The sequence below is a fragment of the Silurus meridionalis genome, chromosome 26 (assembly GCF_014805685.1).
Source record: "Silurus meridionalis isolate SWU-2019-XX chromosome 26, ASM1480568v1, whole genome shotgun sequence".
In the NCBI taxonomy this organism is placed as follows: domain Eukaryota; kingdom Metazoa; phylum Chordata; class Actinopteri; order Siluriformes; family Siluridae; genus Silurus; species Silurus meridionalis.
Window position 1 is genome coordinate 1,103,512 of NC_060909.1, and position 27,092 is coordinate 1,130,603.

Here is a 27,092-nt window from a genome sequence, read left to right on the forward strand (position 1 = left end):
CCCTAAATTAGACGGACTACGTGCTGAAAAAATCGCCGCTGCCTAATGTACTTTTCCATTTCATGAATTGTTTTTTTTCCCCCTTCTTGCTTCCTTCCTGACTTTTGAAGTCAGCACTCTAGTCAACACTCCATTTGCTAGTCATGTAAAGAATAAGATGTATTATAGAATGCATGATGCTGTTTTCAGACTCTTTATTTTAGATAAATTTTTCTTTTGGTCTCTGAGACAAACTCTATGATTCACCAATCAATCGCACTTTTGTTTGGGAGTGTATATCTATATATCTATATATACATATATACATTTTTCTTTTTTTAATTTCCACAAAAAGCACATACATGACCGCATGCATTGAGAGGTATTTAAGGGGAAGCAGGTCCTTTCCACTGATTGCGTCTGTGTTTGCATCATGATCCCGACATCAAAAAGCTCATTTAGGAAATGCCGCCAGTGTTATGAAAAAGGTCGCACGCTGATTGAGTTGAATTTAATGACTCTTTGTGATGCTTATCTTTGCTCGGCGCTCACAGCTGGATAATAACGTATATATTTATTTATTTAACCGTTAAACAGGACACAGGATAAACATTATGGGGACACACGTGTTCATTTAAAATTTACATTCTCAATGTTTGTCTGCACTGATGGTCATTCCAGTGGAAATACATCTGAACACCACTGGAATATAAGGAAGAATTTCACAGTGATGTAACGTACATTTAGTCCCTAAGTTACGATGCTTCGACTTTTTCGATCTTACGGTGACGATAGCGGTACGAGTGTGTGATATTTTTTTTTTCCAAAGCCCAATTTTTCCTCGTCTCGGAAACCGGCGCTCCTCCATATACATATATACTGTATAGTTTATATGTATATGTATATATAGTTTATATATCGTTTATAGTTTCAGTAGTATAAATTGATCTGTTTTGCTAAATGATGTACTTTAATTTGTTAAATTATTAAATTACTACCCGATACTGATCACCATTCCTCATGTCTCCTGGGTACGCTAGACCATGACAACGGGGTCAGGAAATACCTGTACCGTATATGTGATGAGTATAAAAGCCCCTTTCTTTCTTTCTAAGGATTTAAAATTAATGCTAATACTAGTATCATCACCATCATGTTTGTCACGTTCTTGCTAACTAGCTGTAGTGAGTCTCTACTGTGACTCTCTACTGGAATTTGAGTGTTGTCTCTCCTACTTCATTACATTCCTCTTTAAAATGTTGATTATTGCTAAAAAAATGTAATTATTATTTTTTTTTTTTGGAGCTAAAAGCTAAATCTCACCACTTTTGCAATGATGACCGAGTTAAAATCTAACACAACCTGTTGACCTTGTTCATCTCACTCCCTTCTCTCTGACTCTGAGATCACGCCGCCTCGGCGTCTGCTGCTTCCATTTCCTCAGCAGAGTTCAGTCAGCGTATACGATATCCCCCTACCTGCAAATGAGCTCATGGCCACATCCTAAGCGTGTCACAGGAAGCGTGTTGTCACAGCCCTGTACACTGATTGCAAGTATGTGTTTTAATCTAAAGGCTGTTGTCATCATGTTCTCCACATCAAACAGCTGACCGAGGAAATTCACCCCGTGTTATGAGAAGGGCTGCGTGATTATTGTCTCTCTAAATTTGTTTTTGTCAAAAAATGATGTGATAAGACTTGAGGCTTGAGGCGAAACAACGTCCCAGGCGAAACCCACACTGGGATAGATGATGGAGCATGATTACGGATGTTTCATCTCATGTAAACGCCATGATGAAGAAAGTACATTGTGTCAGAGGAAGAAAATCAACAGTTTTCTTTAAAGACCACGCTCGGCCTGTAATTAGGAGCGACGTTTGGGTTAGAGCGGATCTGTCCTGTTGTGATAGCAAGTGGGTAAAAAAAGAAAAAAAAGGCAAACATACAGTAGATTCACACCCACACCCACTCATCATAATGGTGCAGCCCACACTGTCTCAGAGGATGAGCTGATTCAGCAAATCCATAATGCAAAAAACTCGGCGTTTTGTAGAGAAAATGCAGCACTAGTTTATAAATCCAGTTCATTGTTTTATTAACCATCATAGTCAATTTTCAGACTTTTTCACTCGTCTAATGGGACTTCAGCAGAATTTTAGGTCAATTGCCCACATTATATATATATATATATATATATATATATATATATATATATATATATATATATATATATATATATATATATATTTTATGCCTGGTTTACAGAAACTCTGTCACACCAAGATAAGAATCTACTTCTATTATATATATATTTATAAAAACGGTACCACCACAATGTACACATTCTAGATGAGTGACTTGCAGCTATCTCCAGAGCAGCTCTGTTATCCCATTCATGCAGCTGAGCAGCTGAGCATTAGGGGTCTTGCTCAAGGGCAAGTGGCAGCTTAGTGGTGCTTGGATTTCAACTCACGACCTTCTGATTAGATGTCCAACATCTTAAACACTGAGCTGCCCCTTCTCCAAGTGAGTGGCCTTTTACTTGTCACATATACATTATAACACAGTGAAATTCTTGGAGCACAGAAGGTTAAGGGCCTTGCTCAAGGGCCAGTGATGAGTCTGGTGATATAATGTCTTGAACAGCTGACACTCTGATCAGTAACTGAGCTCTGAGCTTCCACATCCCCCAGTTAAAAGTCATCCAAGATAAAGAAGAAAGCAAGATGATGTTTGCAATGCCACTATATTACACACTCTAACAATACAAGCCTGAGATCTTTACTTTGCTCGCTCTCGCATAAATTAACATCTCCAGGCCCAAATAACTATTGCATTGTATTCAGTATAAGTCTCGGATAAAAGACAAAAGATTCTAAGAAACCTCAACACAAGTACATTAGAATAGACTTATATCTCCAAGACATTTTGTATGCAATCATAAAGCTTGCTGTTCTTAATGGGCGTAAGGATTTGAGCAAGTTTGATAAATTGTGATGTCTAGACGTCTGGATCAGAGCGTCTCCAAAACTGCAGCTCTTGTGGGATGTTTCTAGTCTGCAGTAGTCAGAATCTATCAAAAGTGCTTAAAGGAAGGAACAGTGGTGAACCGGCGACAGGGTTGTGGGGGACGAGGATCATTGATGCACTTGGGGAGTGAAGGCTGGTCCGTGTGGTTCCGATCCAACAGACGAGCTCCTGTAGCTCAAACTGCTGAAGAAGTTCATGTTGTTGATGTTCGATAGGTCACGACTGTTTTAGCAGCAAAAGGGGACCAACACAATATTAGTCAGGTCATAATGTTATACTGATGGGTGTATATATTATAAACACACTCGTTGTATAATATCTCAGTGACCATTGCCGTGTTCTACATCTGAATGAAAGCACAGTGGGTGCTGCTGCTGCTAGAATATAACATATGATTATACCCAGTAAAATGTGCATGTTAATTTCTGTCCAGAAATACCTCCTATAAGAACCTGAAATAAAAAATGGCTTTGAATGTGACCACTAAATTGAAGTTATATACAGAATAAGAAGGTTACAGTCCAGATTACAGTGCAAAGCTGTTGTTCTTTCCAAATTGGTTGAAGCGTGAAGGGTTGAAATTTGGCAGGAGACACAGTAACACCATTCCACTGGCTGTTTATACAAGCATTTATACTGAAAATCTGAGACTCTATCAAACACTCTATGCGCAGAAGTATTGGGACACCTGACTTTTCCAGCCATAAACTGTTTCTCACCAAACTGTTAGCACAGAGTTTAGTTGTATAGAATGTCTTTGGGTATGGTAGCTTTAGATTTTCCCTTCACTGTACTGAGACCCAACCCTGTTCCAGTATGACAAAGCACCTGTGCACAATGCTATGTCCAAGAAATGATGCTTTATCTGGGTTAGAAGCGAAGATCTTGAGTGCTCTGCACTAGAGCTTTGAACTTAAGCCTATTTAACACCTTTGGGATGAAATCTCCACAAGCACTCTCAAATATCAGAACATGAGGGTCAGAGTGCAGGATCGACCATGGTACAACATCTTTGAAGCACTCCTGGTCTTGCTCATGGATCCAGTACTGGTTCTGATTTTAGTCCAGGGATTTGAGCTCAGAACCTTCTGGTCCGCTTTTATTCTTCCACTGTTTTTATACAATTCGACTTTGGTCACTGTTAGGACCATCTCTCAGCACCAGTGTAGCTACAGTAAACAGACTTTTCTTACACTCTAAAAATGACGCATAGAGTTCTCTAAAATCCGATCTAAAGTCCTCTTGCATGACCGGAATCGCTTTGTTTTAGTTGTGGTCGTTGTTGGAAGGCCGTGTAGCCTTGTTTGGCCTTGTTTATGTGTCTCGTAGCTCAATCCTGTCTTGTGACTGTAATATATAATTACAGGATCCTGTACCATGATATTTGATAAATTTAGTTTTAATTTGGATTTAAGATGAGATTAGTTTGACGGAATTCTGAAAGGGTTTTACTGTGTGCATACAGTTTGATTTGCAGGTTGATTTTCCTTCGACTTTACCCACATGCAGTTTGCTTCTGCGATTTAATACTGTCTCCAATCTGAGATGCTGCAAAACAAGTATGTGCAAACATGCATACATGCACAGATCAGGCATAACTTCATGGTCACTGATCAGTTTAACGTTATGACCCCCTGCCTAATATCGTGTTGGTCCCCTTTTGCTGATAAAACAGTCGGACCACGTGGACCAGTCTTCACGTGCATCAATGATCCTCGTCCCCCACGACCCTGTCGCCGGTTCACCACTGTTCCTTCCTTGGAGCACTTTTGATAGATTCTGACCACTGCAGACCAGGAACATCCCACAAAAGCTGCAGTTTTGGAGACGCTCTGATCCAGTCGTCTAGACGTCGCAATTTGTCAAACTCGCTCAAATCCTTACACTCGCCCATTTTTCCTGCTTCTAACATCAACTTTAAGCACAAAATTGCTGCCTAATAAATAAATCCACCCACTAACAGGTACCATGATGAAGATCATCAGTGTTCTTCACTTCACCACTCAGAATGTTAGAATGTTACACCTATTAAGTGTACATTTTTCTAACAGAAAAAGATCAGAGTGCAGGGTTGGCCATTATGCAGGACCCCTGGAGCACAGAGGGTTAAGGGCCACAAGAGTGGAGAGCACATAACTTTATGTCATGTCTCAGCGTGGAACTCCGAGCCTCTGTCCTTTGGGGCCGGGACGCAGTGCTCACAGTCCAGTAATTATAAGGTGGAATCGTGTGGTAGCGTCTCTGACTGCACTTTAATAGCCGTGTTCGATTTGGCTGTGTCAGCACAGGACCTCGCCCATGTGGCCGTTAAAGCCTCAGCGTGCTCGCTTCGTTTTCGCTTTGAGTGAAGAATAGCCGTGTCTTGTCTTTTTTCTATGGTGTTTATGCAGCCAATTTAAATTCCCAATGTAGATTTGACTGCATGTTCAATATTTTGCAAAATATTGATGCTGTTTACTTTGGGGAAGTGTCCGGTACATCGCATTTTCAGAGCTGGCTGCATAAATACAGCAACACCTTCCTATTCAAAAGCTTTCAGCAGAACTTACTTTTCTACAGAAATAGCATGTGTTCCTTGTTTTGAAGCCTTTAGAAATAAATATTGGCAGGATGAAATCCTCTGGGCTGCCTGTGGTGGTGGAAGTGGGACTTTGAATGGTATATTGAATAAGATCGTCTGGGTCATGTTTTAATGCTCTCAGACTTTTCAAGGGTCAAGACAGGTTTAGTGTGTGTTTTTTTCTTTCCATTTCAAACCACATTCTGGGAGACATTACATGTATTTATTTTGAATCTGGGCCTGAATTTTTCCTGCAATTTCACTTAGTGAAGGAGAAAAATATGCTGCTGATATCTAAGAGCTTCGCTAGCGTCAAGTGGTTTTAGTTTATATTAGATTGTCACATATACATTACAGCACGCTGAAATTATGTGTTCGCATAAATCAGCTTGTTAGGAAACTGGGGTCAGACATGACGCAGTGCCCGTGGAAGATTGTTTATTGTTCAAATCCCTGACCTTTTGATTGAGTAATCCAGAACCTTAACAATTAAACTACCACTTTCTCATTCCCCATTAATGATCACAAGTTCACTTATATCCAGAAATGTTGTGTGTAAAGCAAAGGAATTGGAGCATGAGGTTCCATGCAAATACACATTTACCTGACCTACCTGCTATTGCTAATCCATCCAATGTTTTGAGAAGAATTCCACTGAGAGAACATGGAATCTTGAGGTCAAACCGGGATCATTAATCATCTATTAAAAAAGTGGTTCAGTTAATTAGATTAGCTGAAGTTGAAAACCTTTTTCACTGAGACAATTTTAACGGGTAACTGGTATAGATTCCTGCCAATCACATCACAGAGACATGTGAAAGCATCATCATACTGAAAAGCATGCGATTTCTTTATCCTGTTCTTACTAGCAGAGCTGGAAAGAGTGATCAAATATTCTACCCAAATAATCAATAAGTACTGGTACTTAAATTAGATTGTACTTAAACACAAGTAAAGATCTAAACGTCTACTCAAATGAAAGTAAAAAGTAGCTTATTTGAGTAAAATTTACAGAGTTACAAAGTAAAATGTCGTTTATGACAATGAGAGAAGTATTTTTTTGAGCGTTATTGTTTTTTCCCCCGTTGTATTATTTGTATTTATTTATTCACATTGCTGTTTCTCCATCATTCATCATTTAAAAGCTCTGGCATGGAGGAGTTTGAATCTAAAATGAGCTTGAGGTAATGAATTGCTCAGGAACTCCTGGTTCCACACCTCCACCTGACTGTAGAAGACTGTAGAAAGAACATTATTCACCTCAGGATAAGGTTTCCCCTTTGACTTTGGTTCTTTTCAAGGGTTCCTCCTCGTACCATCTAAGGGAGTTTCTTCCTGCCACAGTCTTTTTTGTTTTGCTCATGAAGAATAAATAAACGTAGTTTAAATATTAAAACTTTTATCTTATTTTTAATTGATAAAAATTAATTTTTATTGCGAAAGCGCTACAGAAATAAACTTGGATTTAAATATTTTACTCAGTAACGGATATTATTTAAAATGTAACGAAGTACAAAACTTCAAACAAAATATACTCATTTAAAAGTTCAATTACAGATTTTAAAAAGTGGTACACAAAATAAAAAACTACTCAATTACACAAGTAAAAGTAATTTGTTGTTTTCTCTACTTACAAGATATTTACATATTCAGATTTTTATCCATAGGGACTTAAAAGTAAGGCCAAATCCGACCTAATAACAAAAACTCAACATTGTCTGTGTTCTGGCAAACAACTGTATATTTATGAATATGCAAAGAGTAAAACTGAATCTCTGAGAAATATACACATGCTCAGAAAAGTGTCTATGATCCTAAATATTAATTTATTATTTATTATTTAAAGAAAGTCCATTTTCATGCTTTCACTTCATTCTTTAGGAACATCGTAATGTCCTGCACCTGTTATACTCCACAATACGACACTCACTTTCCCCTTCTGAGATTTAATGCAAAAAGCACTCACACAGACGGCATCTCCCTTCAGCCATGTTTACTGTGAAACCACATTAAAGCGAGGAGAACCCAGCCATCTCTCCTCCCCGAACACAGATTAGCCAATAAAGTAATTAGCTCTGACTCAGCTCAGTAACTCTGTGGTTTGATGGCGTCTGCCGTTGTGCCCTTCATGAACTTTCCCAAGAGCTGCTTCATATAAAAGCGTTAATTAAATGGATTTTTTTTTATAATCTATTGTTTTACTAGAGTTCAGAAATATTTTCGAAACTCCTCTACTTTTATTTTTACGTTCTCCAGTTCTTCAGCTGGTGGAAAGATCTCGTAGGTGTGCAAGAGGCAAATGAGCACTTCTGCAAAAACCTGACCAGCCCACCAGCACACATGCTGCGTGGGGTAGACGGCAGTGTGTCAGGCTTGTGTGTGTGTGTGTGTGTGTGTGTGTGTGTGTGTGTGTGTGTGTGTGTGTGTGTGGTACAATCTGAGATGTAAACCTGTAGATGTACTAATTCTCCTGACATTGTTTAATGGGCGTTTTCCTTTATTAGCATCACACCTATAATTTCTAGCTAGATGAAGACTTTCCTGTTAGCTTGAATTTATTTTTTGCTAAAGAAAGCCGTGTTGTAACCCTGTTAAACCTGTAAACGGATCGCCATCATACTTTCCACCTCTTATGTGGTGTGTGGCTCCCAATCAGCACCAGCCTGGTGGCTTCAAATTGTCAGTAGCCTGTGCTTATATTTAGCTTAAATACCTATTATCTTCTTAGCTTCCTGAAATCTCTAACAGCTCCTGCATGGCAGCTTCTTTTAGCCAAAAAGGCCCAATAGAGCTTATGTTATTAAAGGGATGGTTAAAGGCACATATAGCACTGTTTTGAAATTTTTCTGTTTCAGTCAGTCAGTCAGAACCTTGAGTTTGTAGATGGATTAGATTCTTTACGCTCTAAAAAGAATATTTAGATCATTTATCTGGCATTTATTAGCCACATACTCCTTGTTGCTCTACTACGAAACGAAATCGCATTATGTAATTATGTATAATGTAATCGAGGTTTATACTAAAAAAATAAAAATAAAAGGCTAGAATGAAAGAGGGGAAAAAAAAAGAGAGAGAGAAGGGGTTAAAAAAAGACACAGGGGGCTGTCTGCCTGCAAACAAGGAACACTGAGATCTCTGTAAGTCACAAAACCACCAAACCTCCTCAGCTTGTTTTGTCTGTCATATATACAGCTTGTATTTATTTAGCCGACCCTATACGGTAAAGCAGGATTCTGCTGATGTGTGTACATGTGTGTGAGTGTGTATGTGGAAATCCTGTCTGCCTGGAAAAGACATGGAGACAAGCGTCTGAATTACTGAATCTTGGACTGGTGGCGTAACAAAAACACACAAAAATACGCCATGTTTACCGGCGTGTCTCTGCGCTAAGGAACATATTTGTTGAGTTCATATTTGGTACCAGGTGTTCGTGTGTATTTTTCTGGTTATTTCACGGTTTATTGAATCTCTTCTCTTTTAGGAAACAGTGGGACTCCAAGATGGCGGATTCAGCCATGCGGTGAGTGATGACGGTTTATACAGACGCATGTGTAATACACATATTATTGAAATTTCTTCAAATCCTTTTAATAAAGCAGAATTGGGAATCGGAGCTTAATCATGTTTTCACAGACCAGGAATAGTCCAAGGCCCTTTGTTGTGTACACACACCTCCTTTATATGTGCTCGTCATTCGCATAAAGTGTTTAGGCAAATTGTCTAAAATCAACCCTGGCTTTGATCTTAATTGTGATCGGTGTGGAGAAGATCCAGCTGATTTTTTATCACGTCTTTTTTTTGGTTTTTCCCTGCCTTGACATCAATTAAATCAATTTCCAAATGTTTTATTTTAAATATTAAACCATGCCTCCTAGTAGCATTATTTGGACTCTCACATTTTCTTGTCACCCTCACAGTCAAACATTTGCTGAAAGTTTTATTTTACTGGAAGACTGGAAGAATCCTTTCCCACCCAGCTTCATTTATTAGATACATGACCTGATGCAGACTATACAAATAAAAAACAAATCAGATTTAAAATGCTTGGTGATACAGAAAAGTTTCACAATACTTGGCAACCCTTCTGGTCATATAAAAAAAATAAATTAATTAATAAAAAAATATATATATATATATATATATATATTAAAGTAAGAAAATCCCTTTCTCTTTGCCTGAACTTTACAGTCTCTTTACAGTCCCTGACTTACTTATAAATAATAAATGGAGAGCACAAAAAAAATACAATAAAATAAATAAAGAATTAATAAAAATAATAATGTAAGCAAAATAAAAACAAAACAAAACAATATATATATATATATATATATATATATGTGTGTCTGTGTGTGTGTGTGTGTGTGTGTGTCATCACCTTGACTGTTGATTTCTGTAAAGCTGCTTTGAGACAAAGTCTGTTGTGAAAAGTGCAATAGAAATAAACTTGACTTGACTTCGTATCTCTCTGGTTGAATGGCATCAATAAAAAGAGTTCAACTTAAATTGCTTTAAATCTGACTTCTTGTTTCTGTCTCACAGATCAGCAGTCAGTAAAAAAGGTTACTGGGTAGAGAAGGTGAAGTGCACAGGAGCTGAGATCTCCTTGTCACAATGCCAGACTCAGCTGTCTTTCGCACGTAGTGACGTGCCGTGTAATGGTGGGATGCATGCTGTGGTGCGTTGTGTACCCGGTCCGCAGTTCTCGCGCCTGTCGAGCTCTGGACAGCCTCAAGCTCCACCAGCATCTCAGGTACGCACACTTTGACCAATCTATCAGTTATCATAATACACTATAGGCTAAAGGTGTGCACACACCTGACCATCAGGCTTATTTCGGTGAGGATGAGATTCACAATCGACTTTCCTATTCATCATCAAGGTATTCAGGTAGATTGAGGTTTAGGTTTAAGGTTCTGTGCAGGTTCCTGGAGTTCCTCCATAACAAACCCTGGGAAATCATGTCTTCATGAAGCTCGCCGTGTGCACAGGGGCGTCGCCATGCAGGAGGAAAAAAACAGCATTTCTCAGACAGTTGAAACAAAGTTGTCTAAATGTCTTTTTATGCAGTAGAATTAATATTAGAGGTCGAGGGATTTTTACCGACAGCTAGTTTGGATCATACTTGTCGATTCGCCTCTAGAGGTCGTTCTAAAAATGACGGCGGACCGAAAGCCGGAAAAACTATCAGTATGGATTTTTGCAGATAGTTTTAGCAACCGACTATCGGTGCAGATAAATCGGCAATACCGATTAATCGGTCGACCTCTAAATAACATTTATTGGAATTAAGAAACTTGGCCCAAAGCCAAAACTATTATCTCTTGCAGTCTGGCAGATAGCATCCTAAAATTTCAGATTCAGGGAACATGTTTTACTGCCCAGAGTCTAGTGGTTGTGTGTTTTGAACCACTCTAGCTGACACTGAGCATTTCACTGTGATTTTTAGGCATGTGTGCAGCAATTCTGCCATGGAAACCAATTCCATGTAGCTGTTGTTTTTGCAGAAATTAAAGAAAAACTGAAGCTCTCTGGCCAGTGGGAAAGGCAATAATAATTAAGAGTGGTGTCCACATACTTTTGGCTGTATGAGAGTAAAACATGAGGCCTGGATAAAGATATAAAAACACAATGAACTTTTATATACACTAAATGGGCAAAGGTTTGTGGACACTCGAGCATAAGATCGGTGTTTTGGTTTTCGCAACATCTCATTTCGTCTCCATTTGCGGGGATTCATTCAACATCAAGTCACAGGTACTGATGTAGGTGAGAAGGTGAGGAGTCCTGGGGTGCAGTCAATGTTCACATTCATTCCAAAGATGTTCATTAGGTTTGGAGCTCTATAGCAGGAGAACCCATGGAAAGCGTATCTTCATAGAGCAGGCTTTGTACACAGAGGCATTGTCATGCTGGAACGGTTTTGGGTCTCCTACTGTAGTTCAAGTGAAGAAATTTCTTTTTTTTACAAGGATATGTTAAAATAATAATAAACGCTGGGTTTAAATTCGGAAATGTTTCCTCACAAAGCTTTTCTGTGTATTTTATGCAGACAGTGCGTCTGAAATCAGGTCCCAGGCTCGGAGAGGGACGTGTGGAGGTGCTGAAAGAGGGGAAATGGGGGACAGTGTGTGATCACCTTTGGGACGTGACCGCTGCCAGCGTAGTGTGTAGGGAGCTGGGCTTCGGCACTGCCAGAGAAGCCCTGAGAAGCGCATACTTGGGACAAGGTAAGATTTGGGTTACTACATGTTCAAAACAACACAGTGTTACACAGAAATCCTTCTGTCTGAGGATGAGATCTGATGGAATTGCATACAATAATATTTAAAATAGTTCAATATAAATGGACTGGAAACTGGAACTTCATCAGTGGTTCAGAACAAATTCAGTTTAGAAAAATGTCAAGAAAAAAGAAATATAATGGCTTTTCTGTGATGTTGGAACATCGCAGCTTCACAGTGATGCTTTGACTTTGATCCTTATTAGGTTTCCATTTCATTGGAGCAAACAGGAAACATCATGTGATCCAAAAGCACGCAGAAAGTTCACATGGAAAACCTCTGTTTAATGGGTTAATGTGACCTGTAACACAGACTTTACACACATTTCTATATGAAACAGCTTATTTTCTGAACTGTAAAAGACTAATCTGACTGAGGATGTGAAGAGGATGTAATTGAAGTGAGTCGTCATGAATAAGCAATAATTCAGCAGCTTCCATAATAGTCACAGTGTTTGAACAAACCTCACGGTAATGTGGAATATGTTACTGTTCGCATCACCTGCCACATAATGCTGACATTATTAGTGAATTATTCAGGCTTTTTATTCTGTCCAAACAGTCCTGTTATATTTTTACACTACTGAACTTTCTCTGGTCAAACTAATCCAGTTTAAAACCCTAATTCAGACAGGATTAGTTTTATATTCCACCCTCGGGTAATTCTATCCATTTCAATGTCTGTGTTTTTCCTCTATTTTCTATTCCACTGAGAAAATTCTACCATAAGTCGCTGCTGTACAGCCAGGATTTAATGCCAATACTAAAAATTGCTTTGAATAAAAGAAAAACTATCCATTGCACATAGCAGGGAATTTTGGGAATTTTGGGAATTTTAGGAATTATAGCTTGTCTCATTATCACTTTTCTCAAACTTGTTGATCAGTTAGCATTCAACTCTCGAAGTGTGTTCAGCTGAGCCCACAGAAACTGGCTTCATGAGCCATGACATATTAGACGTTTATTCATAACCTTTAATGGAGTCTTGCATCTCTGATTTTAAACTATGTACAGTCGATCCAGTGTGCGTTATAGAGTCCATTTTAAATGCACCATTTGCAATCTTTTGCTGTGAACTCCATCGTCGCTATGAACCTCCACTGGCCTTGAAGCAAAACATCAGCAGTCTGAAAATGAAAAACAAATCAGAGAAAAAGCAAAAATATCAGATGTGGCCAAATGCACTATTAAATGCAGTCTCAAGAAACACCAAAAGACCAGTGACACCAACTGTGGTGGATGAGGGGTGTATAGGGGTGTATTTTGGGGTGTATTATAGGGTGCAGTGTATTATTGGGTAGGGTGTATATGTGTGTAATATGGGGTGTATAGGGGTGTATTATAGGGTGCAGTTTAAAAGGGTTTATTATAGAGTGGGGTGTATATGGGTGTAATATGCAGTGGGGTGTATATTAGTGTATTATGGGGTCAGGTGTATATGGGTGGATTATAGGGTGGGGGTATAGGTTGTATTATGGGGTGGGGTGTATATGGGTGGATTATAGGGTGGGGGTATAGGTTGTATTATGGGGTGGGGTGTATAGGATTTGATATGGGGTGAGGTGTATATGGGTGTATTATAAGGTGGGGCATATAGGGTGTAATATGAGATGGGGTGTAATATGGGGTGGGGTGTATAGTGGTGTATTATAGGTGGTGTGTATAGAGTGTAATATGTAATATAGGATGGGCTGTACATGGGTGTAATATGGGTTTTAAGCGTATTTGGGTGTAATATGGGGTGGGGTGTACATGGGTGTAATATGGGGTGGGACGTATATGGGTTTATTATTGGATTTGGTGTATATGGGTGTATTATTGGATTTGGTGTATATGGGTGTAATATAGAATGGGGTGTATATGGGTGTATTATGGGGTGGTGGTTTAGGGGTGTAATACAGGTGGTCCTGCAGGGGGTCCACTAATTAATTGTTAAATCAGAGTTTATTTTTTGTTGAAAAACAATGACAATGCAATAAAAAAAATCATTTTCGTTCTTCTGCAATTTAAAAAATATTTAATGCATATAAATGACATTTACACTTGCGTAAAGGTCATGAGAAGAAAGAATCGTCCGTTTCCCATTGGCTCATCGCGATGACATCATGACCCAACTGTGCTGTAAATGACAGATTCCAGCACTCTCTTTCCTGTCCCTCCGTCGTGCCTGGGGTTTCTATTTCGAAACATTAAACGATGTGCTGGGTTTCGGGGTGTAATTTTGTAAAGGGTTGCTGACTACACACACACACACACACACACACACACACACACACACTTCCTTCCACATCACAACTGTGCCATCTTTGATGTGTTTTTTATGACGAGCCCAGTGGCTGTCTGGTCCAAGAAAAACATGCTAATCGCTATTAGCAGCTGAAGAGGGAGCTAATGTGGGGATAAGAGACTCGCTGCTAGTCAATAAACACTAGACATGATTTTGTGGAACTGAATCTGACTGCACACTCAAATAAATGCAAACAAAAGCTTTTCTTTTTAGTCTTGTGAGGACCTTTAAAATGACAAAAATTAATAAAGTTAATTAATAATACACCTATGTCTAAATTTAGGCTTGGTAACCAAAAGGAAACAATTTTTTGGTGTGTGTGTGTGTGTGTGTGTGTGTGTGTGTGTGTGTGTGTGTGTGTGTGTGTGTGTGTTGTGCAGGTACGGGTCCTATCCATATGAACTCAGTGCAGTGTACAGGCCATGAGAGCTCCATAAAGCAGTGTAAGTATCAGGATGTTCCACTGTACACCTGCAAACACGGCCAAGATGTTTCTGTTCGCTGCAACGTTCCCAAGACTGGACTGTCAGCTACGGTGAGACACACACACACACACACACACACAGTCTGAATTATCGTACTAATCAAATTATACTATACTTTTTATACTATTTACTTTAGTTATCTATCAAACTTTTTTTCATTCTTAGGTGCGTTTGACAGGAGGAAGAGATGCCTTGGAGGGAAAAGTGGAGGTGTTGATAGATGGGCGCTGGGGGACAGTGTGCAGTGAAAACTGGGGCATTAAAGAGGCCATGGTGGTCTGCCGACAGCTTGGCATGGGCTTTGCATCCTCAGCTCACCAGGTACAAACCTAATAGACACAAGTCACACTTTCTGGGGTCTGTATGTGTTCTTCTTAAGTGATTCAAAGCACAAAGGCCATAAACACACACACTAAACGAGTTGGGATCAAAAGGTTTTGAGACTCGTTCTATTTGAAGAATGTTCTTTATTTGTCTACGTCTCCACACCGTCACCTTCAAAATAGTCCCCTTGCACAGTAATACAGCTCCCAGTATTCTTCTTGAACGTGTCCTGGAAGTCTTCTTTTGGAAGTACTGGTGTCAAGCACCTTCTCTAATTTTGCTGGATTTCCGCAATGGTATCAAAACGATGACCTTTGAGCTGGAACTTCACCTTCGGGAAGAGGACGTGGGTGGTGCTGACGTGAGATCATCTTGCTTCCGGCAAGAAACTCACGTGCGAGGAGAGCTCGGTGACAGAGTGTGTACACAGGATGATGTCTTTGGTACACTGACTTATGAAGGTTGGTGCTCCCTGTGACCGTGTGTGCAGCCTTGTGCTGCCATCTGGTGGTGTGTTGCAAAACTAGCCTCCGAACGTTTTGATTTTGGTGCTTGTTTTGAGACTTGGTGCACCAGTAAAACAAATGTTTAGCGATTTAATTAATTTTTCAGTGGGGTTTTTTCTTGATATCTTCACGTACTTTTTTATTTATATTTTTAATAAAAACTATGAAACAGAACGTTTCAATAATCGCGTGTTAATAACATTTGTGTCGTTAAAACAAATCTATGTTATTAACTCCTTAATATTGACAGCCCTAATATATATATATATATCTTATTACTGTTGAAAAGCCAAAGGCATGTTTGCCCTTAAAGCAGAATCCGCAGGCCGACTGCACACCTTTTTCTTTCTCTACACAACTGGAGCAGATGTTTTGTCGCCTAGCGTGCCACTGTGCTCTGGATTTGTTTATATCCTCTCTGCATTTGTTTTTTAGTCTTCTGTTGTTTCCCATGCAGGAGATAATTACAGGCTTTGCATGAAATGCTTCCAAACGGCCAAGAAAAAGTAGCAGAAAAGTAGCAAAGACTGAAGGAAAAACACACTTTAAATAGTTGTGATTTTGTATTTTTTGCACTGGATGAAGACACTGTTGGTATTTTTTTGTAAACTTAGATGTCTAATAGCATGAGGAAGAGCGAAAGCAAGGGGAAAAACAACACGATAATATTGAATAAATGCTGCAGGTTTAAGGAGTAAAACCCAGACAGTGAATTCAGTGAATCTCTGGCCTGCTTGCTAATTCTGATCCTTTTTGGGCTTGTGAGGAAACGTGCATCTGAGTTATTTGTTGTTCTTTGCATAACTGCTATTTTGTTATTGCAGCTTTTCTAGTGTTGGCACCGTGTACATGCCGGAGCTTCTGTGTGAATATCATGTGGTTTTACATCTCCATGCACTAATGATGGCAATGAAATATTTCCATTTGCAATTATTTACTTGGCCGCGGTTTTCATGTTTAAAAGCAAATGAAAATAAATGGCTATCTGGACACCATTCGCTCTTTAAACCAACACAAGAGAGACTGTGTGCGTTTCGCTAGCTTTTTGACCTGTCAGTAATTTGTTCTGTTTGTGTTTTGTGCTCTGGAGACTGTGTACTGGTCTGGGAGCCCAGGTGCAGAGGAGGTCGTTCTCAGTGGGACTCACTGTATTGGGACCGAGATCTCGATCCAACAGTGTAAGAGGAACGGGTATGTTTACTGCCCTAGTGGTGGAGGAGTCAAAGCCGCCGGTGTTACCTGTGCTGAGAGTAAGTCAATCCTCCTTATAGTGTTGAATTCCTCCATTTTCTTTCTTCATGCCCTTTTTCAGATCATTCCAGGAGATCGGCAGTGTCTTTTTAAAACTTCTTGAATTTTATTTTGAGGTCCAGGATCATTATTTTACCAGGCGTTTTTAGTATAATATTAGTAGATTAGTGTAATACATGGAAAAAGAAGTTTGGCGATTGTTTTTTATGTTATTACTGACGGTGTAACGGTACACAAAACTCACGGTTCCGTTCGTACCTCGGTGGTTTTTAAGTCACGGATCGGTTCAACATTTTTGAAAAACAATTCCGGATAAAATTCCTTACTTGGTTAAAATGAAAAATGTAATATATTAAAAGGAAATAGAATAAAAAGGTTTTATTATATTGATTAAATTGAGTATATCGCTACACCATTTGTACCGCGCAACTCGGATTTCGTTCTGCACACAATCGATGACTTCCTGCGTCACCAATGTTTTTACGACAATCAAGAGATATGGATTTTTTTCTATATTATTTTTGTGGGTGCGAGGCAGAGACTAAAACTTGCGTTCTGCCACTTTATAGAGTTTTAACGATGTTCCGCGAGTTTAAAGGGATTATCCGAAAGTCTTGTACCGTAACAGTTCAGTACGAACACATGTACCGTTACACCCCGAGTTATTACTGATTGCGAGTAAAATCCGTCTTTACTTTTACATTTTGCACGTGTTGAAAACTAAATGCTACAAAATGACTTTTTTGAATGTAAATCTGTGTCCAGCGGCACCAGACTTGGTGTTGGATGCTCAGCTGGTCCAGGAGTCTGCGTACCTGGAGGATCGTCCTCTCCACCTGCTCACCTGTGCTCATGAGGAGCGCTGTCTCTCGTCCTCAGCCGCCCATATGAACTGGCCCTACGGCCACCGACGCCTGCTACGCTTCTCCTCACGGATCATGAATCTGGGACGCGCAGACTTCAGGCCACGGGCCGGACGTGACGCCTGGGTTTGGCACCAGTGCCACAGGTAAGAGTCTCGAATCAAAGAAAAAACAGTGTCGAAAGCATTCAGTCTGCTGTAACTTTTATAAAATACTAAATATGGAAAATGGAAAAATGTTCAGGAAGAACGGCAGAATTCAGCAATAAATGGTACTTTTAGGAACTTTTTGATACTGTTAGATAACTGTAGAAATCCATTCAGCATCATACTGTACAGTGTTGTAGAGATTCTTCCAGAAATGTATTAAATTATGTATATTATTGTTAATTGTATGTGGTTTATATTACAGTAAGATTTAAAACTCCCAAAATACAGTATGTTTTTTTTTTTTTCTTTTTCGCTTATGTAAAAAACAGGGCTGGATTATAAAGTCATTATGTCTTTTATTTTGCACATAAACAAAGAAAAGCTCTTGATCATCGTGTAATTGCCAGCAAAATGCGACTGCTTGTAGAAGGGATCAGTGCAGGGGATAAAAAATGTTTTTCTGTCTAAACACCGTGCTAGATTTTTAGCTCGAAATAGTTTTGGTTCTGAAAGGTTCCTGGAGTAAGTCTTTGTTGGACGTGGACTGACACATCATCTATTAAAGAATAAATACTCAGAAGCAGACCAACACACACACACATACACACACACACACACACACACACACACACACACACAGACACACACGGAGGACTTCTATAAGCCCCAGAGACCCCTTCAGTCCCTCCTGGCAGTTCTGAGCTCTCAGTATCGGCTCCAAAAAGCTCTTTCAGAGGTGTTATTTCTTTCTTTCTGCTCTGCTTCGTCCCGGTCCGGTTTCTTTATAGCTGTGGTCAGGATGCTGCGGTCAGCTGAGAGCACAGCCTGGTTTTTCACTTTGCCTCTGAGCACAATGGAGCACGAGAAACCCGTAGCATTTTATTTTGCTTCTCTGTTATTTTTTTATGCAAGAATTCTACAGAAATCTGTATCACTTCCACTCTCATGTAAGTTTCCGGCAAAAATCTAGAATAACTGTAGCATGCCACCTGTTCATCATACCTTCTACACGTCATCATTCACATAGATCATTCAACCTACCCTTTCAAACACTCCTGCTGAAGGTCACTGGGGTAACATGTATTACGAGATCATTACGAGACGTTTTTGAATTAAAGGAGAAGAACTTGAGGAATAGTATTTGAGATGAAAATGATTGTGTGGTTTTGCATGTTTTCTGAAGACACTACCACAGCATCGAGGTGTTCACACACTACGACCTTCTAACACTGAACGGCACAAAGATCGCAGAGGGACACAAAGCCAGCTTCTGTCTGGAGGACACCTTCTGCCCGGATGGTGGGTTTCTTATTACTGAGATTACACAGTACACACAATAATCACATTTCTGTACCAATATGTCGGAGTATCAGTTACAGTTAATCAGTTTCAGTGCATGAAATCAATCGAGGGGCGTCTTAGTGCTCGGAATCATGGGATTGCTCTCCGTGCAGCACGCAGTCTCGCGTGTAAAAACAAACACGTGGCGTCTGTGATTCGATTCAGGGAATCTGTACGATCTGTTAAACCCTTTAAATGAAGGCTTTATCTTTATTCCATGCTGTGAGTCTCAGTGTTCGTTTGCTTTGTGAATAAAAGCACTTGAACTTAATTGGCAGCGTTTAACTGCACGTGAAGATCTCGATCTCAAACAGTTTGTGGAATATCTGTAGAAGTGTTTAAGCCTATGGAAAGAAAATGACTTGAGATTTACATCAGAGCTATATGATGTGGTCAAGGGGGAAAAAAACAACACACGTATGTTTTTTGTCGTTTCCTTGGCAACAGGCCTGCAGAAACGCTATACCTGCTATAACATGGGAGATCAGGGCATTACAGTGGGATGCTGGGATACGTATCGCCATGACATCGACTGCCAGTGGGTTGACGTGACTGATGTTAGGCCTGGAGACTACATCTTCCAGGTGAAACACACACCTCTGACACACACACACACACACACCGAATGTTCCTGTGTGTGTTTGTTGTACTATTTTTGCTTATTCCTGTTTCTGTTTCTCTGATTTTTTATTTAAACTCGATTGTAACTCTCCTGTAACTCTCCTATTAAGAAAATGTTCTCAGAAGCTCCAGCTGATGCAGCAAACCCACAGAACATTGAGTCGTTCATACAATGAATAGAGATGCATTATTACACATTATTTCCAAAAGTTTGTGGATATCCGAGTATTCTATGTGCTTTGAACGTCTCATTCCAAATTTCTTACATTTGCTGTTAGAATATAAAATATAATACTAATAAAAAGCTCCAAACTTTTGGGAAGATGTTCTACTAGATTTTGTGGAGGTTTGAGATCTTATAAGCAGGAGTGTGTTTGGTGAGGCGGCCTGGGGTGCAGTCAGCATTCACATTCATTGTTTAATAGGGTCGAGTTAAGAAATGTATAGCAGGAGATCTTCCACTCCACCCCATGGAGAGCAGATCTTCATGGAGCTGACTTTGTGAACAGTGGCATCATCATGCTGGAACAGGTTTGGAGTCTGCTAGTTGAAGTGAAGGGAACATTTCTGGATTATTTAATGTTGTATTGTATAGACAATAAATCCAATAAAGTCCCAGGTAGGATCGATGTTTACATGCAGGTAACAGAAATATCGATGTTTTACGATCAATCCGATAAACCGCATGTTTTTATTTGAATACACGTCTCTATACATTGTTTTTGTTTTTACATATTTTCTAGACACAAATTACCCTGTAGACAGACAATTCCACTGCAGCGAAACACCCAAACACATATTTATCTCATTTCGCTTTCTGTCTGTGTGCGTCAGCGCCTCGCTCCAGCATGCGTGCTTCTACTATGATGTCTTCTGTTTTGTGTTGCAAACCTGAGCAGTTTTCAGCTCCACGAGGTATCCTACACTTTATTCATCTCCTATTAGCCGGTGTGTGCAGGTTCAGGACGCAGCAGGACCTCACTTTTAGCACTTTTAAACCACAAAGCAAAGGGAAAAAATGCATCTAAAGGGTCAAAATAACCTCATTACTCCTCCAACGTGTAAGAAATAATAATGATGTATTAAAATTAGCATGAAGTTGCGTAGAAGCACAAAACACCCCGTTTTAAAATAGCTTTTTGGCCTGAATGGGAAACGGATTTTCAGAAGGTTTCTCCAGCGATGCAAAGTGCAGATAGTGAGAGTAATTGGGACTAATTGAGTGTATGCACGCTTGCACGTGTTTGAGTGAGTGTGTGTTTTTTTTTTTTAATAATGAAAGGATTCAGGCTCTGGATTTTAAGCTCCTCAGACCTGCTATTATTGTAATGGTTCATAGAAAAAGCTGTGAGTCAGCACCTTTTTCTTTTTTCCTTCTTTTTTTTATTTCAGGGTCGTGTGAAAGCGTTTTTGCACCTTGTCTACTCTGAACCTGAAGCAGTTTAAAGAGCATATAATCTCATTACGACATTCAGGCAAAGCTCATAAAGTCAGCCACTACAAACAAAAGTACAGTGGAAAATGGGTTAAAAAAGGAACGTGTAATGGGGGAGAATTACGGTAATGGCGTTGTTGGTTAATGTTGGTTAACCGACGATGCTTTTTTTTCTTTCTTTCTTTCTTTTTTTCACAGGAGACATTTTTAGCTGCAGTTCAGTGAAGTGGATGTTTCTTGTTTCATCACTATAATTTAAGACTAGATTCTATACTTACTTAAATTTTTTTCCAGAGGCAAGATGGTGACAAACATGGCATTAAACCCGCCCGGGACAATGACAATACCATGTTTATGATACGGTTTACAGTGCAGATCAAACACAGATCTTACGTAATGCTCAGATGTGTGTTCGCTTTCGCTTTAGGTTGCCATGAAACCCCCATATTTGCAAGGGCTGTAAAGCGGACTAATAAAGTCAGTTAGTGAGAGCGTGAGTTTCCATGCATGTGTGGCGTGGATTTCATGCTATCGCTGGGTGTTGCTCTGTAAAAGAGTGGCCTGGGCTGCGGTGCGCCAGATTTAGGAACATACATTTAAACGCATTACTCATGACTGGGTTTGAGACGAGCGTTTCTCTGATTGCACAGTTATTTAGAAATCAGAACTGCAATCTGCTCTCAGGGATCTCATTACACAGATCTCTTCACAGGAGAATCACGATCCCAGTTCTGTTTTCTGTAATACCTCAGGAATTGGGAAAAATTCAAGTAAAATGTGAAATCTAATTTCACACTCTCACAGATGAACTTTTTTATGAGGACACAGAAGGTTCATGCGGCACGGAAAAATGAGAATGTGTTGTTAAATAAAAAAGTTCGAGGCCGAAAGCTGGGAAAGTCATTAGGGCTTGTTTTTTTGTTTGTTTTTTTTTTCCTCGCACAAATGTACTGTATGTGGAGGAGATGATCGTTTACATTTGATTGATACCAGTACGGATAACGATACTAATTTGGTGCAGAAAAAAAAACTGTAACTAGTCAATATAATTAAATAACAAATAAATTATAAATAAATAAATATTACGCTCTCCGTGCAGCACGCGCTGTCTTGCGTTTAAAAACAAACAGCACGTGGTGTCAGTGAATCGCCTCTAGAGGCCACTCTCATAATGACAGCAGACCTTCTCAGCCGCTCCAGCAACGGACGCAACCCGGAAAAACTATTGGGATGAATTTTTGTTGATGGTTCAAGCAAACAAACGTATATAACGTTGGCCACATGACATCATTGAGGTACGGAAAATGAAAAGGAGTAGCTTTTAATTCACCATTGAGGCCAAAATATATGGATATAAAACAACGCAAGTATTGATAACTGAACCGTTTGTCCTGAAGCTTATTGGTAGTCTGGTATTGAACCAATTATGTACTGGTTCTCTGCACACATTTCCATACACAACTGAATGTTCGGCTCTGATTATAGGTGCACGTTTTAGATCATTCTGTGTGTGTGTGTGTGTGTGTGTGTGTGTGTGTGTGTGTGTGTATATGACTGGGTTATTAAGAAACCTTTTTGCTAAATGTGCTCTATAATAATTGTTTCTGGCTTCCTGCAGGTGGAGGTGAACCCCACGCTGGACATGGCCGAGTCTGACTTTGAGAACAACGTGATGCGGTGCAGATGCAGGTACGATGGTGGGAGAGTCTACCTGTATGGATGTCACGCAGGTGAGTGGACCGTTCCATTTTATTTAAACACAAATGTCCGGAAACGGCTGATGGTAACAAAACACAAGGCTTTGAAAAGGCTGGCAGTAATGAAATATAACAGAAAACATCAGGAGCTCAAACGCACTTCATGTCTCCATCTGCTTGTTTACAGGTGACGCCTACAGCGCCGAGGTCGAGGACCTGTTTGAACACCGGCGTCAGATTTCCAACAACTTCCTCTAATCAGCTGTAGAGGAACTGGGAAAGCAAAAAAAAGAAACTCTCCTTCGCCATCCTCTCATCCTGCTTCAGGACAGAGGGGAAGGAGAAGGAGAAGGTGGCCAATGATAACACATTCCAGTCTGTGGGGTTTCTAGAGAGTTATTTAAAATTGATTGTCAGTCAGGTGAATACATCGAAGTAGGACCTGGTCCAGAATTCTGGGTCATTTTAATCCAGATCTTTTATTTTCTCTTAATATCTGAACCAGTTATAATTGAAACAGAGGTAAAAATAAATCATTTAGATCTCATTAGCGAAGTAGTTCTGACATTCGAGGTGGTATCAAAAAGTTTGGATACTAGTTCTGTAACACACCAACAGATGGCAGCACAAGCACGCGCAGTCACAGGGAGCACCGACGTTCATAAGTCAGCGTGCCAAAAGACATCGTCCTGTGTACAGCGTTACCACGTCTGCTCTTTTCCTCACGAGTTTCTCGCCGGAAACAACATGATCTCACCTACACACCCACCCAACTCACCGGATTTGGCTCCTGCAGACTTCCGAAGATGAAGATCCGGCTCGAATCGGAAAGGGGCTTCCAGGACACGCTCCAGAAGAACACTGGGAGCTGTATTACTGTGCAAGGGAACCGTTTTGAAGGCGATCGTGTGGAATAAAGTACTTTCTCATCAACAGAGCGAGTCTTGAAACTTTTTGGTACCAACGCAGGATGTTAGAATGCTAGCTCAAAGTATTATATAAGGAGAATTGTTATTATATAAGAATAAATGAGAAGGAAAATGGGAACATGGAGATTGGCAAAGCTGTCAAAGTCTTTTACAAAGCATGATTATCCAACAGAACGATTTTGCATGTACAACTGAGACGTCCGTGTTTTTCCATTATGTTACTGTTGCCATAACAATTGTGTGTATTTTTTGTTGCTCTAAACAGATTAGATTGTCCTCCAGATTTGACCAAAAAATGAATATTAACTGCATTTGTGTGTATAAACGAATCCGGTTTCTACATTTTGCTTACGAACATCAATTGATTGTTCTTTTCACACGTTTGCAATCCTCGGGATACTCCATGACCTGACCCTTTAATTCTGCGTTTCTTCTTCTTACTTCATTATGAACGTTCCCAGTTCAGTGGAAACATCTTTCAAGACTTCATACATAATCAATCAATCAGTAACCAGTCAGGTAGCAGGAAACACCTCGTATGTTTCCTTCATTCACAACAAAACGGTGCTTTATTCAGGCCTTCTCTGCTATGCAAACACCGACGCCCTTCTAGAATCATGTATCAGAAACCTTTTCATTAGAGTTTATCAGGTATTTGTGCTACTTCACAGCTACGCAGTCACGTTCCAGCCCCAGGTACAACCTCGTGTCCTCCTCGGTTCTCGGCTGTGTCGGTGCTTTGTGATCAGTGTGTATGTGCTTCATCTTCAATGTATTGTCATGTACAGATTTATTTGAATCATGATTTATATATTTGATGGTCTGTAATTTATGACCTTTTGATACTTTTTTTTTTTGGTTTGAAAAAGAAACAGCGGGTCAGTGAATTCATTTTATTTTAGATGGTTCTTTCACTAATACTTGAAAATAAACATTTGTTACGTCTGTTTTATATTTGCAAGAATAATTATGCAGCTACAAAAATATATAACCTCAAGATGTAGTGCCATTGGAAAAGCGTCTAGTGATTTAGTGCTACATGTAGAAATGACTGGATGTGATTTTCTTTCTGAACAGCTGATAAACAATATGCACTTGTCTTTCTTTCTCAAGAATCAATCCAAACCTCTTTATAGTTCTTCTCTAAAGCACAGAACTCACCCTCTACCATATCTTCACTAATGTACTAGTGCACAAAGTGCTGCTGGGTGTCCATCAGGTCAGACTTGTGGTCCAGATGAGCCCAGGCTTCAGCAAGGGCCGTGGTGTTGCTCAGCATTTACATTTGCGGCATTTAGCAGACGCCCTTATCCAGAGCGACGTACAAAAGTGCTTTGAGTCTCCAGCAATGAATAAATCTACACTGATACTCAAGATTACAAACTTAAGTGCTAGTTTAAGTGTTTCAGAAAGATGAAGGTCTTCAATCGTCACTTGAAGATAGTCAGGGACTCCGGTGCTCGGACATCTATAGGAAGTTCATTCCACCACCTCGGTGCCAGAACAGAGAAGAGCCTTGAAGTGTACTTACCTCTCATTCTGAGAGAAGGTGGTACCAGTGGAGCAGTGCTGGAGGATCTCAGACAGCGTGGTGCAGTGTGAGATGTGATGAGGTCTCTAAAGTAAGATGGTGCTGGTCCATTTTTGGCCTTGTAGGCATCATCAGTGTTTTGAATCTGATACGTGCAGCTACTGGAAGCCAGTGAAGGAGCAGCAGTGGGGTGTTGTGGGAAAACTTGGGCTGATTGAACACAAGTCGTGCAGCTGCATTTTGAATCATTTGCAGTGGAAGAATAGCGTTCAGGGGAAGACCTGCCAGCAGAGAGCTGCAGTAGTACAGTCTTGAAATGACAAGAGACTGAACAAGCACCTGGGCAGCCTGTATGGACAGAAATGATCAAATCCTTTAGATGTTGTAAAGAAGAAATCGACAGGAGCGAGCAACATTAGCGACATGTAAGAAGGACAGTTGATTGTCCATAGTTACGAGCAGTGGCTGAAGGGAAAAGCAGAGTCATGAAGTGTTATTTGGAGATTTTGACCTGGAGATGAATCACCTGGGATGACCAGCAGTTCTGTTTTGCTAGGGTTGAGTTTTAGTTGATGATGAAGATAGCATGCAGGTAGACGTTTGACGATTTTATTCCCACTTTTTTGGACTTCAGTCCATTTGATGTTCTCAAGGTCTTAATGGCCACACTGATATCCTTAAGGTCAGGCTACAGGCAGCGCAACACTACAGCCAAGGTGTGAGTTTCTCTCTCTAATCATTAGATCTAAGGCTGTTCACCAAAACATTTGAGCAGGAGAGATCTGTAAGTCCTGTTGTTCTTTTGAATGTTCTCTAATGTTTGTTTTGTTGTTTAGTAAAAATTACGATGAACATTTACATTTAATGGACATACAATCCTTACAGTGAAGCATGGTGGTGGTAGAATCAGGTTATTATGAAGAAACCAGTCACTGATACGACCAAGTTGGATGGAGATAAAAACGTTCCTACAAGAGATTCTGCTACTGTTTACATGTGGCTTAAGCCTCTACCTTTTCAACAGGACAATAAATCCAAGTGTATGACTGCAAACATAATGACCAAATAGACCCCAGACCAGATCAAAGAGTCAGGCTGCTTCTCATTGTATCTCTCTATATCTCTCTAATTAAATAAATAAATAAATAAATAAATAATAAGTGAGTGAGTGAGTGAGTGAGAGAGAGAGACAGGTGTGTACATTTCACTCTCGCCAGGTGATTTTGACGATTCTGCATTTTAAACACTGCTGCAGAAGTCGATCCACAAGAGGAATTGCCAAAATTTGGATATACAGTGGTTCATTTTAATATTGTATTGAAAAATAAATTAAAGAAAAGAAAAAACAATTGAAAAACATTCCAGTGCTCGGTCAGCAAGAGTGGAATCATGACGCTCGAGGCAAATTATTTATAATATATGTATATATATATATATATAAATAAAAGTAAATTATAAACGCATCCTTCTGACATTTACACAGATCACGAAAGCATTCCTTTAAATTAACTGTGCATCGGCCTGCCATGAAACCGCCGCTGTTCCAGCTACAAAAACAAAAAAAAAAAAGTATAGAAAATGTTCATTATACATTTATTTTCCATACACATGCCCTATTCGTGACGAGTTTTTAAAAAATCAGGACTGTACAGGATAACGTACGTGTCAGCAGTCACTCTGTGGATGGAATTATCAAAGCATGGTTGTTGTATAATACAGCAGGGAGACAGCACATGGGCCTAAAGAAGCGAGTGTGTACAGTCATGGGTTCATCCTTTTAACGATCTCACAATCTTTCTAATACTGAGAAACATGAGACGTGAA

At 39.7% G+C, this 27,092-nt stretch overlaps 1 protein-coding gene and 1 long non-coding RNA gene across 2 annotated transcripts in view; one reads left to right on the forward strand and one right to left on the reverse strand.

Annotated features, from left to right (window-relative positions):
- Positions 1 to 24,553, forward strand: part of LOC124379822 (lysyl oxidase homolog 4) — a 28,502-nt gene extending 3,949 nt beyond the window's left edge. The window contains exons 4-14 of the mRNA XM_046840401.1: positions 9,051 to 9,089; positions 10,109 to 10,319; positions 11,619 to 11,796; positions 14,517 to 14,671; positions 14,787 to 14,942; positions 16,542 to 16,701; positions 17,468 to 17,711; positions 18,898 to 19,013; positions 19,503 to 19,639; positions 22,730 to 22,841; positions 22,996 to 24,553. Coding sequence (XP_046696357.1) covers positions 9,051 to 9,089; positions 10,109 to 10,319; positions 11,619 to 11,796; positions 14,517 to 14,671; positions 14,787 to 14,942; positions 16,542 to 16,701; positions 17,468 to 17,711; positions 18,898 to 19,013; positions 19,503 to 19,639; positions 22,730 to 22,841; positions 22,996 to 23,066 — 1,579 coding nt within the window. The 3' untranslated portion in view covers positions 23,067 to 24,553. The remainder of the gene's footprint in view (positions 1 to 9,050; positions 9,090 to 10,108; positions 10,320 to 11,618; positions 11,797 to 14,516; positions 14,672 to 14,786; positions 14,943 to 16,541; positions 16,702 to 17,467; positions 17,712 to 18,897; positions 19,014 to 19,502; positions 19,640 to 22,729; positions 22,842 to 22,995) is intronic.
- Positions 12,169 to 17,655, reverse strand: LOC124379825. Its single transcript, XR_006924536.1, has 3 exons — positions 17,547 to 17,655; positions 13,891 to 14,025; positions 12,169 to 12,976 (listed from the first exon to the last, which is right to left on the reverse strand). It is a non-coding gene; the product is annotated as an uncharacterized LOC124379825 (long non-coding RNA).
- Positions 24,554 to 27,092: the final 2,539 nt, after the last annotated feature.